General features: G+C 34.4%; 1 protein-coding gene across 1 annotated transcript in view; it reads left to right on the top strand.

Annotated features, from left to right (window-relative positions):
- LOC132603982 (protein MADS AFFECTING FLOWERING 5-like) overlaps positions 1 to 11,197 on the top strand; it is a 77,725-nt gene extending 66,528 nt beyond the window's left edge. The window contains exons 2-7 of the mRNA XM_060317283.1: positions 8,901 to 8,979; positions 9,600 to 9,655; positions 9,725 to 9,824; positions 10,182 to 10,223; positions 10,714 to 10,755; positions 10,848 to 11,197. Coding sequence (XP_060173266.1) covers positions 8,901 to 8,979; positions 9,600 to 9,655; positions 9,725 to 9,824; positions 10,182 to 10,223; positions 10,714 to 10,755; positions 10,848 to 10,961 — 433 coding nt within the window. The 3' untranslated portion in view covers positions 10,962 to 11,197. The remainder of the gene's footprint in view (positions 1 to 8,900; positions 8,980 to 9,599; positions 9,656 to 9,724; positions 9,825 to 10,181; positions 10,224 to 10,713; positions 10,756 to 10,847) is intronic.
- The last annotated feature ends 5,211 nt before the right edge of the window (positions 11,198 to 16,408 follow it).

Below are 16,408 nucleotides of genomic sequence, written 5' to 3'. Positions count from 1 at the left end.
AAAGCCTTGTCCAGCTCCACATTAACATGTGCAAAAACATCATTTACCCTGTTAGTTTGGTCTGAAACTTGGGAGAGTTGGCTGGTATCATGTATTGTAGCACTGGTACATTTCCCACCACCTATCTAAGCCTCCCATCGGGTGCTAGACATAAATCAACATAAATTGGTTTCTTGGCAATAACTGTACCTTAGACTTAGCATGGTTACAATCAACATAACAACAACAATATACACAGTGTAATCCCACAAGTGGAGCGTGAGGAAGGTAAGATGTACACATACCTTTTCCCTGCCTTTGTGGGGTACAGAGGTTGTTTCTGAAGGACCATTGGCTCAAAAGAAATGGTTAAAATCAACACACAAGTACGACAAATCCTTTTAACACAATTTTCTTTACTCAAGGAATAGCTAATCTTGGGTATACCAAAATGTCCCATCAGATTCCCACTACGTGCCCCCCTTATCCAAAACAAATCCCCACTATGTGCCTTTCTAATGAGTAACTCTCTCCAAGAAGATTGAAGCACCTACACTTTACCATCTCTAAGCAAATAAACATTAATCTTAGAAAGCCTTCTTTGTTCACCAACCTTTACTATCTCTCTTTCTTTTTCTTCAATCTTATCATGATAGCGGTAACTATCATCAAGCCTACTTACATTCTTATATGCCTCAACTTTCTCACATTTGGCGTATTGCTCCCCCAAATCAACATCATTAGGACTTACATTCTTATATGCCTCAAATTGCTCACATTTGGCGTAGTGCTCCCCCAAATCAACATCATTAGGACTTACATTCTTATATGTCTCAACTTGCTCACATTTAGTATAGTGCTTCCCCAAATCAACATCATTAGGATAAAGTTCCTTCAAACTCTCAGATTCACCAACCTTTCAATGAAAACAAAAATCATAGCATATCTCCTAAAGAGGGCATCAACAATGATATTTTCCTTATCCTTCTTCTATTGAACTATATACAGAAATTGTTATTAAACTCCAACCCACTTGACATGCATATTTTCCAACTTATCTTGGGTTTTTAAGGAACTTTAAAGCATCATGATTAGTTTTCACAAGAACTACCTATGTTAAAGATAGTGTTGCCAATAATCTATAGTCCTCACCAAAGTAAAAGATTTCCTACTTAGTGTATTTCAAATTAGCCCCCTTAAGCCTCTAACTAAAGTAGGATAAAGGCTTTCCTTCTTGCATTAATATGGCCCCTGTGCCTACTTTACTAGCATCATGCTTAATTTCAAAGAATTTCTCAATGTTTGATAATTACAATGGAAATGGTGCTCTGCTCATCCGTTAAACCCTTAAAGATTGTTCCTGCTCTTCATCCCAATAAAACGAATCGTTCTTTTTTATCACTTGAGTCAAAGGAGAAGCAATAGTACTAAATTCTTTACAAATATCCTATAGTAAATTGCTAAACTATGAAAGCTACTTATGTCACCTATGGACTTAGGTGTAGGTCAATGCCTAATAGCTCCAATCTTGGACTCATCCACTTCCACACTTCTAGCACTAATAACAAAGCCAAGAAATATCACTGTATCTACATAAAAGGTACACTTTTTCAAATTAGCATAAAGCTTCTCGTCTAAGAACATAAAAGATATGGCTAAGGTGCTCAATGTGTTCAACTGATCGAGAATACACCGAAATATCATCAAAATACACAATAGTAAATTTTCCAGTGAAAGGTTTCATCATCTGGTTCATAAGGTGCATGAAAGTGACAGGTGCATTAGGAAGTCCAAATTAGGTATTACCTAATATTTATAAAAACCAAGTTTTCTTTTGAGGACGACTTTTCATCCATCATCAGGTTTAATCCTAATCTGGCGGTATCCACTTTTTTAAGTCAATTGTTGAAAAATATTGTAAGCATTCAAGTCATCAAGCCTATTTATAGGGTGAGGATGCTTTACCATGAGTTTGTTGCTAACTCCATAATCAACACAGATTTTACAATCTTCATCCTTATTTGATATTAGGATCATGGACACCACACAAGGACCAAATCTCTCTCTCACTAGCCCCATCTCAAAAAGATCACCAACTTCCCTTTGAAAGTTTTTGTAGCCTCCGGGTTGCTCCTATATGTCGCTTAATTTGAAAATTCGAGAGCTCGAAACAAAGTCAATTTGATGCTTAATTCCCCTCAAATGTGGTATTTCCTTCTCAACTTGTTCGGGAAGACATCTTGATAATCCTGCAAAAGCAACACTAGGCAAAGAAGAGGTCAGTTCATTAGTATTCAGAAAACAATCTTTATACATTCAACAACAATAATAGAATAATTATCCTCGACCTCCTTCTAAGCACTTTGATGACTAACCAATAAACTCACTTTTTCTTTTCCTCTAAATTTACCATCAAGTTGTAAAGGTGAAACTTTCCCTCGGGTTCCCTCATGTTCTCACTTCTTACCACTCCCACTGTTCTATTTTTTTTCTCTCTTGCTCACTTTTTTCCTTGTCCTCACTAACTTCTAATGGAGTCCAAGGTAAAAGTGTAAATTTACGTCCATCTTTAACAACAAAATATTTGTTAGTCTTGCTTATATGTCATATGGTCTATATCAGCCTAGAAGCAAATGACAAGCTTGGTGTGAACCTAGTCATAATACTTACCAATCCTGAACTTGATCATTACTATCTTGGTTGAGTTTCCCATAATTGTTCAACCATTAGAGTCTATATGGTGTAAGATGTTTCTTTGTACGCAGTTCCATTCCTCTACCAAACACTTTTCATACTTGCACAACTTCCACTATCAGTGATCACTGAGAAAATATCTCCCATAATCTTGCATCTAGCATCAAAAGATTTTCTCTTTGACCTTGATCTTGTACTTCCTTAGCAAGGCTCCCATAAGTCTCCTTACACCAAATAGCATTTCGGTCCATCTTCTTCCCGCTCTCCATGTTCACCTTCACTTTCTTCTCCAACATCTTCACCATGACCACTATCTCCTGTTTGATAATCCCCATTATCCATGTTAATGATAATTCTACAATTTGGGCAATCCCGCATGTAATATCCTAAGTCATGGAATTTATCAGGGGCGGGTCTACAATAGCGGATGTGGATTCTCGGGAACCCCCACCCGCTACCGTAGATTCTGTAAATATATTGATAAATATATTAATAGTATAAGAATTTTAAGATGGGAATCCACAATTAAATAAGTGATTGGTTCCACGGCAAAGAGGGACCCATCAAATGCTCGTCGTCCAGCATACACGGGATTGATTCCCGCTACACCCGTCTTTTTAATTCAATTCACTTTCCAATTAAAAATTTCTGTTCTTCTTTGGTTCTTCCAGCTACCACCCCACTCCCCACCAGGTACTTCTTCCCACAATCTCTTTTTGTTTGGTTTTTTTCATATATATATATATATATATATATATATATATATATATATATATATATGTATGTATGTATGTATATATATTGTGCTTATTTTCTGTTTTTCTATTGTTTAGCGATACTTAACACTTAACAGAGTGTTTTAGTTGGGCGTTTTACGTTCGGCAGATTCACTGAGATGCTAGCTAGTGGTCCATGTTATGTTTCTGTTGTATCGAGCCACAGATTGCTTAATGAATCATCTGAGTTTCTATCCCAATTCATTCAATTTGGATTTTGATAGCTAAATGCTGAAAGACTAGTAATTCTCCCAGTTCTTTGTTGAACTGGAATAATGTTGGATCTATCTTACCAGAAGGAAAAAATGGCATACGTAGTGCTTGTCAACAGGTTGTTGTGAGTTGGACCATATTTGTGACTAAGGGAGTTCCTACTTATCATTCTAAACTTTGGAATAAGATAACTTCAGGCTTCATATGTTGTTTCTTTTGATTTCATTATTTTATATAACTCTCATATATAAATTCAGTTCTTGTATTTAAATAGGTTAAAATTGTGAAGTGAGAGTTGATATTATCACACAAAATTTCAAGCCTCAAACCACTTCATATTCTCTTTTGCAAGCTCTCTTTCATGTCTAGTTATTCACGACGATCTCAATCTTCTCGACTATCAGATAAAGACAAAATGTTGGATTTGAGTCCTCTTGAATCCTGCTAAAAGAAATTGCATAATATCTTCCTAATCTATGTGATAGAGTGAGGAGATATTACATTAAAAAGGGGTCTTGTAAACCTCGTGATCATTTTGTTTTTCCAACAAGAGATTTTGGTGGAAATTCGCATCATTTTAATGCTGATTGGTTTGACACTTCATATTCTGGGAACCCACAAGCTTAAAATACCGAATCCACCTCTGGAATTTATAACACCTAATATTGGTAGAAGACTTGTATTGAACACTATTTCTTCCTTCTTTAACCTCCACTTTATGTTTGCCCCACTTGATTCTTGAATTTTTGATAGACTCTTTAGGTTTATACCAATCGCTTGAAGACTTCAAGCTTCTATCCTTGTTCATGATGAAGTAGTGATCTTGGATTTCAACTGTCAAGGCCGCTTGATAGGTACTCTCCAAGTATTCATAATTGTGCAATCGCAAAAGAGAAAGAAATTTCTTTATTTAGCCTTGCAAGGAACCTTGGAACAATGAGGCTTTCTCTATTATCAAAGTTGGCTCTGAATCTAGTCCTCTAAAATTCTTCAAAGAATTCATTTAACACTTTTATCCCCCTCATAGTGTAGAAGTTGAAAAGTATGTCTTCTTGGTAGTAATCCACTATAAATCTTATTTCATGATACCCTTCATTAAGTTCCAATTAATATTGGGATCAAGCAATCGTTGGTCTTTGTCTCTTGTAAGATACTCGCCAAGTAGAAGCAAACCCTTCAAATTGAGTGATAACATACTTGACCTTCATTACATTTGGCACATTTTTTACTTGGAAGATGCTTTCCCTCTTTATTATTCAATTAAAGTAGTCTTACGGGTTACTACTTCCTTTGTAAGGTGGAAGAGTGACCTTGATAATGTTCAACCCCCTTTCATGTTCATCATGGTTGTACCTAGGTTGTCCATACCTTGTCAAGCATGTTATCTCATTTTACTTTGAGCATTCTCTCCAACTTCCTCAAGGTAGATTGGCTCTTCTTGTGGTGGTTGAGGTTATTGACGAACAAACCTTATTGCTTGCCTTAAAGGTTGTTTGTCTTGGTGCTTGATATAGTTGTTGGCAGGGTTGTGGGTAATGGTTTTGGTATTATGGCTGTTGGTGGCGTTTTTTATAAGGTTGTTGGTATGGTTGTGGTTATGTATACTGTGATGATAGTGGAGGAAGGTTTGGGTAGCATTTTGAGGGTTTGTTATGGATAGTTTGACCTTGTTGCTACACTCTGATTTAGCTGGTTGAGTGGTGGTGTTGTGGGAGAAGTAGCTAGATTAATGCTTGTGAATACTCCTTGGTTTCATTGAAGACGAGTGGTGCCAACCGAAAGAGTAACTTCTCTCTCCTTCAAATGGTTCACCTCTTGAAGTTGAGCTTTGTTCTTCACCGTCAATTATTACAAAACGAGCAAACAAATTAGGAATAACAAATCCTCACCAGTTCAATGCCACTTAAATATCACTCCTGTATCACTCTTGAAGTTTTGACTTCTATTAACTCTTTTAATCTCATTCACTCTAGCCTTTTCTCCCTCAAAAGGTGAAATCTCAAAATCGTCTCAAAATTCAAGCTTCATCTCTAATGCTTTCAGTTTTTAGGATGGGGTGGATTTCATGGTAAGCAAGGAAAGACAATTTAAAGTTAAATCGAACTTGAAACAAAAAAACAACGATAAAATGCTTTAAGTAAAATTAACACGAAAAGAGTAATTAATGCTTAAGAACTAGTTAAACAAAAGTAGCAAGAAAATAGTGAGAAACCACATATTTGAAAACAAAATAGGGTGTTGAATTGCCAATTTATGGGACAAGTTATTTGATGCACCTTGCGCTATCGCGGTCCGCCTGTTATCGGACACTATTGCAAGCTCTAATATGAAGATTTAATCTAAGAAATCAAGTCAAAGATAGAAAGCTTGACATACTGTTTGATAAAATATAGTGATAACTAGATTAGAATTCCTAATCACTCCTAATACAATCAAACAAGCATCTAAAACTATCTTCAAGAGGAAGCTAACCTCTTGCAAATCCTAAGGCAAATTCAAAGGTAACTCCAATATCACAAGTTTAATCTCCAAATTCATTACAAACTAATCAAGATAAACTATGGTTAGAGTATTCATATTGAGGCTAAATTGTTATATGAAGTGCCTGAATTAACCCTAAGCTAGGCCCTAAATTGTCATCAGCCACTTTTGGAAAGTTCAGTTGTTGCCCAGCCTTCACCGATAGAGCAATGAGCTGTATCATGATTGCAATACGGTGCTAGAAGGTCCTTCTTTGCGTCCGCGGACAGTGTTCTGCATTCGCGATTCTCTTGTGCTGGAAAGTCAATTGGGGTCCTTCTACCTTCTTCGCGATCGACGGTCTCTATCCCGCGATCACGATAGTCAACCTGAAGCAAAAAATCAACAGCGGAGGCATGTTGTCCAAGGCCTCCCAAATCAGCTCCAAGCTCTGTTTCTCGATCGTCCTTCCATTCCAACAGTGTGCAGCGTAAGATAGAATTCCCAATGGATCATTGAACGCTAAAAAAAGTAATCCAGTTACTTGTTGCTCATTAGCTTAGCTGCAAGTGAATGGCCTTGTAGGTGTAGCTGTAGGTTCGGGGTCATCACATGGTCAATCTTTCATTGAGTGCCCAAAGCAACGATGAGTATTGAATGTTGCATTTGTTGCTGATATGGATTTACTAGAATAATTAAGTGAGATATTCTATACTCCCTCCGTTTCAAAATAAATGGTGTTTTTTAGCTTTTCATTTTGTTTCAAAATAAGTGGTGTTCTACATAATCAAGAAGGCATTACTGATGTTCTTCCAATTTTACCCTTATTTAAATAAGGGGAGTTTTACATGACCAAAAAACTACTAAAGAGCTACATCTTTTTCAAGGTTATTATTAAGGGTAAGTTAGTAAAAATACATCTTATTTTCTAGGAATGAGTAGTTTTCTTAAGGAGTGTGCCCAAGCTAAAAACACCAGTTATTTTGAAACGGAGGGAGTAATAATTATTTTCCTTCCAGTTTAACATCTACATTAATTGTAGAATTTATATTTTTCTATTAGTTTTCTTTTAGTTTAGAGATATTCTATAATAATGACTCTCTCTGTCTCATTCTATGTGAAGGTCTTACTATTTGGGGGGTCAAACAATTTTTTACTATGATTTTCTCAAAGTTTTTATCAAATATTTTGAATCATTAGTTATCTTGACTTGTAGTATTTTCGTGCAGTTTTTAAAAATGTAAATTTATTTTTAAATTGATTTAAAAATCTATGCTCGAATCACGTCGAATATCAAGTGTTTTGATAGTCAGACTCTGAACCCCTTCACATAAATTGGGACAAAGAGATAATAAAATATTTATTTTCTTTTTAGTTTAGGATCTACAAAGAACATAGATATTCTCTTTATTTTATTTAGCTCCTTATAAATAGTGATGTGTACTCTCATATTTTGATTTAATGCAATGGGTTATCATTCATTCTCTATCTAGATTTCTCTCTAGTTTCACCGACTCTTTTAACAAAACCGTCACCTCGTAGCTCCTTAATAGCTCCCAACTTTCTATAGGTTTGCCATCAAATCTCCTTCTATCATATTGTACTCTCTCAGACCAAGTAGATGCATAATATGCAAACTCTGTAATTGAAAGTTTAATTGTTTTTCTCTACCGAGGATCCGGTGTCTAAGGTATCTTGGAATTCTCTCAAAAGTAAGTGAGAGTGCTCTTCCTTTCAAGCCTTCTAAGTTATTGCGAACACTAAAAGTTCGCTCTAACCTTTGTTTCCCATCCAAGAAAAGTGTTTAGAGTAATGTCCCTAGGAGTGGAAGTATCTTAAACTTTATGCTACTCAGGTTTTTGTTAACTTCATTTTCCTCATAATCTAGATACCATTGTTTAGCACCGACGTCCTGCCCATATCTACCACCCATACCTACTGACTCGTCTACCGCCTCCCCTCAAACCTTGCCTTACGTACCCCCACATAGTTGTATGAGAAATCCTCCTTAAGGTCATCAAAAAGCTCTTCTGACAGTGATATCTGAATTAGTGCTCTATTCCTCATATCTTGAGGTGGAATGGGTGATGGCACTAAATACTGGGCACCTTCTTGAATAGTTTTTGGATTATCTACCTTCCATAAGGCCAATTCATTCGTCTTATTAATACATCCTCTAATTTACATTAGGAGGTCACCACATATCTTCTGAAGCTACAAGTTAATCAAGATAAATTGCTAAGCAATAGTATGCAACAGATATTAGTATCCACGATCTGTTGTAGAATCTTAACTCCATTTGAGTTGTCTTTGACAACTGATCTAGCATCTTAAAATGGCAAAATAGTTAAAAGTAAAATAGTCTCATAATCACTCGTGTAACGTTTTTATTGGCTCTTTCTCACTCCGATTGTCTCACACTAACTAGCATGTCTTCGCTATGTGGAAGTTTGAACTCATGTAATTTAGCAGTATAGTAGGGTTGTCTTTTCTTATACTTTTCTAAAATATAGAGTATGCTTTTAAGAACCCTAGTTTGGACCCCCGTCCCAAACCAAACCTAGACCTTACCAATTAAAAGAGGCTTCCCTTTTGGTATCAATGCAGAGGGTATTTTCGATAGTTTAGTGCTTAATGCCCAAAGAGATTGAACATCATAAAATATGTTCAGAGTTTTCCGAAGCACACTTGTTCAAGCCTACATGAATTGATCTGCTACCCATAATATTTCCCTTATACTTACCCACCAACAAGCATATCTGATATTATATGTTTCAGTCTGACAGGGATCCTTCAACGATATGAAAGCCATGTCGAAGCAGAAAAAGAGATCTCTGCAGAAATCCAGGTCGCAGAGGTATTTGACTGCTATCAAGTTATATTCCAGTGAATTAGAGTCGTCTCTGGATGCTTGAAATAAGTGCACTATGTGTGCATGTATTTAAATTCTCAATTAAATTGGTTATTCTTTGCTTCACTCTGATGAATATTAAATAACTCTGAACTTGCATTCTTCAACCAAAAAAAAAAAGGAGATGCACCCCTGAACTGCTCACAGTTATTATCTAAACGGGGATGTTTTTTGGATGAACTGTGAATTACATGTAACTTCCTGAATTTTTAATAGGTCCGAAGATACTAAATATACAAGTTTGCTTTGGTTTGCCACCTCCCGGACTGGAAGGTCCAAATTGTTAACTCTTCATCATAGTGCATCAAAGTCATGCTGCTGTTCAACTATAAATGTACCCTATCTGAAAAAATATCTCATTGTTGCTCGACTAAAATGAGTTATGCTAGACACGCATAGTATTTCATCAAATCCTGTAAGCATGCTCTGACTAATTGTTCATTTGTGTAGCTAATACAGATTAGTTACTTATCATCGACTCATTTGAGTATTTTGCAATGTATCCTCAGTAATCATTTGGGTTCTATTCAATGTTATCTTGAATAATCATCCTTACATTTCTGTAGAACTCTAAATACTCAAGGTTTATGACAATGGGAGAACTGTTACAAACAACAGGAAGGTACTGACCTTATACTTCACTTTTATTTCTTAGAGCTAATATCACTGATGCTATGCCTCAATTTGACAGGCAACTTGAGGAAGCTAGTGCTGATGATCTCACTGTGACTGACCTTTCCCATTTGGAAAACGAACTTCAAAGTGCTCTAACACAAACCAGATCTAGAAAGGTCTTTCTACATCTTTCCCTGTTGGAATTGCATCATTTGAAACTTCGTTGTTAAAATATACATAAAAAGTACCAGCTTCCCTACTGCTTCAAGCTTTACTAATGCTAGAAGCTGTTACAGCATCAATGTGTTTTTCAGACATGAGAACCCTTAGCTAGAGTACCTCAATGTTGTTTTCATTCACCTCTCTCATATCTCTATACATTCTAATTTTTGCTTCATGATTTATTTTCTCATCCAAATGGTGAGAAACCATAATGAATGCCTCCAGCTGGACCTTTTATTTTTGTTTACTTTGTCTTTTTATAAGCATTTGCATTTATTTTTAAATAATCTAAATAGTTTTGTTTTGTGCAGACGCATTTGACGCTTGAATCTGTTAAGGGTCTTCATGAGAAGGTAGGTTTTTATTTCCATTGGCACATCATTTCTTTTTTTCTGGTAAGCCATCCCATTGCATCTTCAGGAAATACTGAATTATACAACATCCTGAAACTAGTTTTTCCTGAAGTCATAAGTTAAGGTTTAGCTTTGATTCCTTGAATTTATGACTCTTTTGATTTAGGTTTAGCTTATTCAAACATTCATATTTCAGAAAAACTAGCATCTTTTCATCTACTAGAACTGTATTATTCTGGTTTCAACCGAGGACTAGTGCTTGCATGCTATGTTAATGTCAAAAAATGCATAAGATTAATAAAGTCGATCAAATCTAAGGTAGTAGCTTATTGCGCAAAACATCCACTTGTCCTCGTCAGTTTCTTGATAGGTTGGTCTAAAAGTATGTCAAGACTTCATGCGCCCCTTGAAGCTGCAGCACTTTTTCATGTTAAATGTTCCATTAGACTGCACATGATATCAAGTGTGACCTGATACCTTTTTTTTTCAGGAAAAACTGCTGCGAGAGGAAAACAAAGTTCTGGAGGACAATGTAAATCTTACCTCACAAAATCTGCTCTTTTGCTACTACAAATTAAACCATTCTCTTGCTTTTTTCTGACTGACTAATATGCATTCATACAGATAGCTAGGATCAAGAAAAACAGGAAAGTGAATGAGATTTCTAAGGATTCCACTGACCTTCCACCACCCCACGTAATTTGCGTACAACAGAGAGTGACCCTCAATTTTCTCTAGTGATTATCGTTGCATTTGTGAAATAGCCTTGCAGAGCCCTGGGTGATTTACCCGATAAAGGGTTATGTGGTTCCTGTATTCAGTATCATGTTGTACATGAAATTAAGAAATAACTAACAATGTTGTGCAGTTTCAGTAAAAACTAATTGCTCATATGTATGACCGCGTAATTAAAAAGGTGAAGATGAACTGCTGCCCTCCAGTTTGTGTTTTATGCATTCAGTGTTTTCGTTGTGTGCCATGGCCTTATTTTTGTTTCCCTTGGATGATGATTAATTTATGGGGAAATTTCATAAATATACAATTGGGTCACTTACATTGCAAAAAAAATAGCTCAGAACTTACATTGCAAAGCTTTAACCCAAAACTCCTCTCTCTCCATTGCCTCCTTCGTTTTTTTTTTTTTTAATAAGGTATTATAATTCATATACCCATATACACTCATATACAATATTATAATCCATATACTCATATACAATATTATGCACTCATAATACAATATTATAAAAAAATTATAATCCATATACCCATATACATTCAATACACCTATATACAAATATTATGCACCCATATACAATATTATAACCCTTATATCCATATACACCCATATACACCCGTATACAATATTATGCACCCATATACATTCATTACAATATTATACATCCATATACAATATTATAACTCATATATCCATATACACTCATATACAATATAATACACCCATATACAATATTATAACCCATATATCCATATACACTCATATACACCCATATATAGTCATCGCCGGAGTTCCTTTCTTCGGTGTATACACCCATATACACTGATATACAATATTATACACTCATATACGCCCATATACAGTCATCGTTGGAGTTCCGTTTTTCGGCGAACTCCAACACCACCACCAAAACCAACTGTTCAAACATCAAAGATCCGGCATGACAGAGGGAGAGGGGAAATAAATAAAAAAAAATTAAAGATCCGGCATGACAGAGGGAGATGGGAAATTTTAAAAAATTAAAAAAAAACTAAAAAACAAAAAAAATTAAAAATTAAAAAAAAAAAAAAAAAAGGAGGCAGTAGCGAACTCCAAAAAAAAAATTAAAAATAAATAATAAAAAAATAAAATTAAAATTAAAAAAAGGAGGCAGTGGCGAACTCCAATTTTTTTTTTTTTTTAAAAAGACGAAAAAGAAGGAGGCAGTGGAGAGAGAGGGGAAGGAAGAGGGGAATGGGTCATTTTTTGAAAAGTAATTTTTGTTTAAACTAAAGATGGGCTACTGTGGGCAAGAAACTCAAATATGGGCTAAATTTGGTAGTATTGGTAACTCAATTGATACTGAGTGTAATTATTATTTCTGGGTGAGTTATATGGGCTCATTGCCTTTAGTTTTTCTCAAGTTGTATAATGTTCAAAGGGCAATTTGCACGATTCCCTTCCTACGGACTGGTCTTTAATTTTTGTCCCTCAATTCGCTGGTCTATAATTTTTGTCCTTCACTTAAAAAGGTAGCCGAAAATACCCCGAGATTCTGGGTTCAAAACCTAGCAAAGTCGAAAATAATAATAATTTTGCATGGCATAAATTTCTACGCCTATTCGGAAACTACGTATAACCTATGCCGGAGATGGCAAACTTTGCCTTGTAAGACAGACTTTTAGTTATGCCTTAAGGCAAAGTCTTGCCTTGCAATTGTTTTTTTGGACTGAGCGGGGTTTGAACCCAGAATCTCGGGGTATTTTCGGCCATCTTTTTAAGCGCAGGACAAAAATTAAAGACTAGCAATTTGAGGGACAAAAATTAAAGACCACCCCAAAAGAAGGACAATCCGCGCAAAAAAGTGATGTTCAAATATAGTTGTCACCTTACTTGCTGAGGTCCTATATGGGCCCAAGAAGCTTATCGTTGCTATAGTGGGCACAGTTAATAACTTACAACTACTTTCACTTGAAGTTTTTATATAAGAATTACAATTCATTCTTGAAAAATGCTCTAAACACTATATGCTATAGCTGCTTCACATAGTTTGAAATACCAATGCTATGAATTACCATGATTCGTGGCATTTGCTCTATCATAATCTTGCTTTTGAAGTATTCATGTCAGTGTTAACAGGGGATGAAGATTGTCCTATTAGAGCAGTAGCATGGTTTAAAAATAAAATCTGAAGTTATTTAATATACTTGATTTTTTTTTGTAAGAATTAAATTCATTCTTTAGAAATACACTATATGCGATAGCTGCTTCACATAATTTGAAATTCTTATGCTACTATTTCATTCTTGGGAATCTTCTCAATCATATCTTGCTTTTAAAAAGAGAGGATTAAACATACGAAATTTGCATTTTAAAAGGAGTAGAATCAATATGAAATCAAATAGATCATTTGAACAATCAGAAACCAAACAACCGAAAAAAAAAAAAACACATAGTTGCAAGGGAATAGTAATTTGTTAGTGGAACTTACAGATTGATGAAGAAATATAATGCAGCTGTTAACTTTCCTCTCACTAAGACTTTCCATATATAAGGAGAAGCAGTAAGACAGTTCTTCATATGCAACTCATTAAAGAAACTATATTGCTATTTAAGTGGAAAAACTAGTCTATTAGTTTTATTAATTCAAGATATATATACTCAGATAGTGTGTGAATGGCAATATGGGTCGCAGATCCATGTGTAGGGAATGCTTAGAAAGAAACAAGTGTATACATCATTGCAGAAAGTTAAAAAAAAAAAAAAAAAAAAAAAAAAAAAAGAAGAAGAAGACGTAGCACATACGTCAAGGAATTTATGATCAACTTTATTATTACCAGCCACCTAATTACTACGTCGACGAATAAATATTATTGTAATGGTTCACAATGTGAGTATGCGGCACGTGATTAAGGCTGTTTTACTTTAACCTCCCCCATCTTCTTCTCGTATTACCCACGTGATCCTACACATTTGTTTCACGCTAAATAATTTGATTTTAGCAATTAAAAATAGTTGTGAAGCAAGGAATGTGTATTAGAGATCACGTATATCATTACCCATTGATTTTGCATTAATATGAATGCAAGTAAAGTTTTACTTTTGTCTTATAACAAAACTATCTTTTAAGGATGGTGGTATTCAAGCCGCTTGCCTACATCTTAAGAGCTCGTTTGGTAGGAGGTCTTAGTTAAAATAGTCATAATATTAGATGTGATAATATTTTATACCATGTTTGGTTGATATTTTGGGACATGTATAACTAATACATGGATTATTTAATACACCAAAGGGTGTATTATCTCATCCCACCACCACCATGGGATCACTTATTCATGGATAACTTATCCATGGATAAAAAACTAAAATGACAAAATTGGTCTTGTTTTGTTCCAAGAAACCTATAAGGGCCAAGCATTTAAGGGTATAATTGTAACAAATTATTTTTTAAGTTAAAAATAAATAAATATTCAAATGGTATCTTTTGTGTCCAATTTCAGTGCAATGGACCAAACACGCAACAAATATAGTCCCTGTATTACTGATCCAGGTATTATTAATCCTTGCGTTATTAATCCATGTATAACTTGTCTTTGAACCAAACAACTTCTAATTGTTTTATTAGGTAAACCACAAGGGAGTTTAGAATTACAAAGCAAAACTTGAAGGGAAATCTCTGAAATTATCTCTAATATTATTTAATTGGAATAGTTTATGGTCTAAAGTGGCTCTTTTCCATTCAAATGATAATATTTAGTATGTGTGAATATCAAGTACTTCCTCCGTCCCAATTTATGAGATATAATTTGATTAAATACGAAATTTAAGAAAGAAAGAAAGACTTCTGTGTGGTCTAAATAAATCATAGATATTTATGTTGCTCTAAATCCATTTCATTAAAGGTAAAAGGGAAAGTTTAAGTTAAATTATTTCTAAATATAGAAATGTATCATTTTTTTTAACAGATTAAAAAAAAAAGCATGTCACATAAATTCCGACAAATGGAGTAGTAAATAGCTTTAATTTACAAATAATGATTTCAGTAATTGCAAGTGAAATCGTGACCAAACTATAAAAACAAATTAAGGAACTATTTAGACGGACGAACACACATTATTATGAACCAATAGAATCAATTACCAACAATTGACATTGCAAGTCGGTCCAAATTAATTTGTCGACGTAGTAATTAGGTGGCTGGTAAAGGTATACTTTATCATACATTCCTCGTCCTATGTAGCAGCATTTATAGGTGGTTGATCATAGGTTACGTCTTCTATGTGTTTTTTTCTTCTTTTTCTGCCATTTGTGGTTTGTGCAGTAGACACTTGTTTCCTTCCAAGCACTGCCTTATTTCATTTACGTACCGGTTCATTTCCAGTTGTTTGGGCTCACATTCCCATAATTTGACACATATCTTGTCATTTTCTCCGCATTCCTTCTGTGATTTTCTGTCATATTTTCCATGTCTTGTATTTATATTTATATAACATTATATAATTAATTAAAAATAAATTTTATGTGCATGAAATCTACATAAGAAACTACAAGTGACAATATTTATCAATTTAAAATACTCCATCCGTTCATTTTTACTTGTTCACTATTTCAAAAATAGATTTTCACTTTTACTTATCTATTTTCTCAAATCAAGAGAAAATTAATTTGTTTTTATTTTATTTTAACCTTATCATTAATTACTCATTTCAAATCATTTTTCAAATTCATCAAGACTATAAACCAATTACTATGGGTATCATAGTTAATTATACACTTCATTTATTATTTCTTAAGGGGTGTGCAAAGTTAAAAGTGGAAGAGTACTTAAAAGAAATGAAAAAATCGCGATTATGGAAAAATTCGTTTGACTATCGAAATCCGAAAGGTGCCACATAAATTGATACGGAATGGAGTAACTTTAAAATGTTCATTCTATCATAGATGATTTATAGCTATGCAAATATCTATAACTTGTCTTAGACAATAAGTAAGTTTTAAAAGTCTTCATTTCTTTCTCAAACTCCGTATACAAGAGAGTATTTTTTATCTTTTAAAAAAAAAAACAGAATCCATAAACTCAAAAATCTAGTTAAATATCCATAAATATATTGCTTAAATGAATAAACTAACACACCACTTAAACAGCAATATATTCTTTTTTGTGAGTTGCATATGATGAAATGTGTTATATGTGGTTTCTCCTCAGAACCATTACTTATGGGGAAACCCGCAGTGGGAGGAAAGTTCATTGTTTTTTAGTGTGTTTGGAGTGGAGTCCGGAACCAAAATGCTCCTAAAAAAATTATTTTGAACCAAAATATCATAACAAAAAAAAATGTTACAAAAGTACCTTTAGCGCAGTAAAATACTGTGCTATAGCACTTTAAGTGCTATAGCGCAGTATTTTACTGCGCTATACAAATGTTTCTCTCACCTATAGCGCAGTAAAATACTGCGCTATATGACCCGA

Source organism: Lycium barbarum, chromosome 7 (genome assembly GCF_019175385.1).
Source record: "Lycium barbarum isolate Lr01 chromosome 7, ASM1917538v2, whole genome shotgun sequence".
Lineage (NCBI taxonomy): Eukaryota > Viridiplantae > Streptophyta > Magnoliopsida > Solanales > Solanaceae > Lycium > Lycium barbarum.
This window is presented reverse-complemented; position numbering and strand designations above follow the sequence as displayed.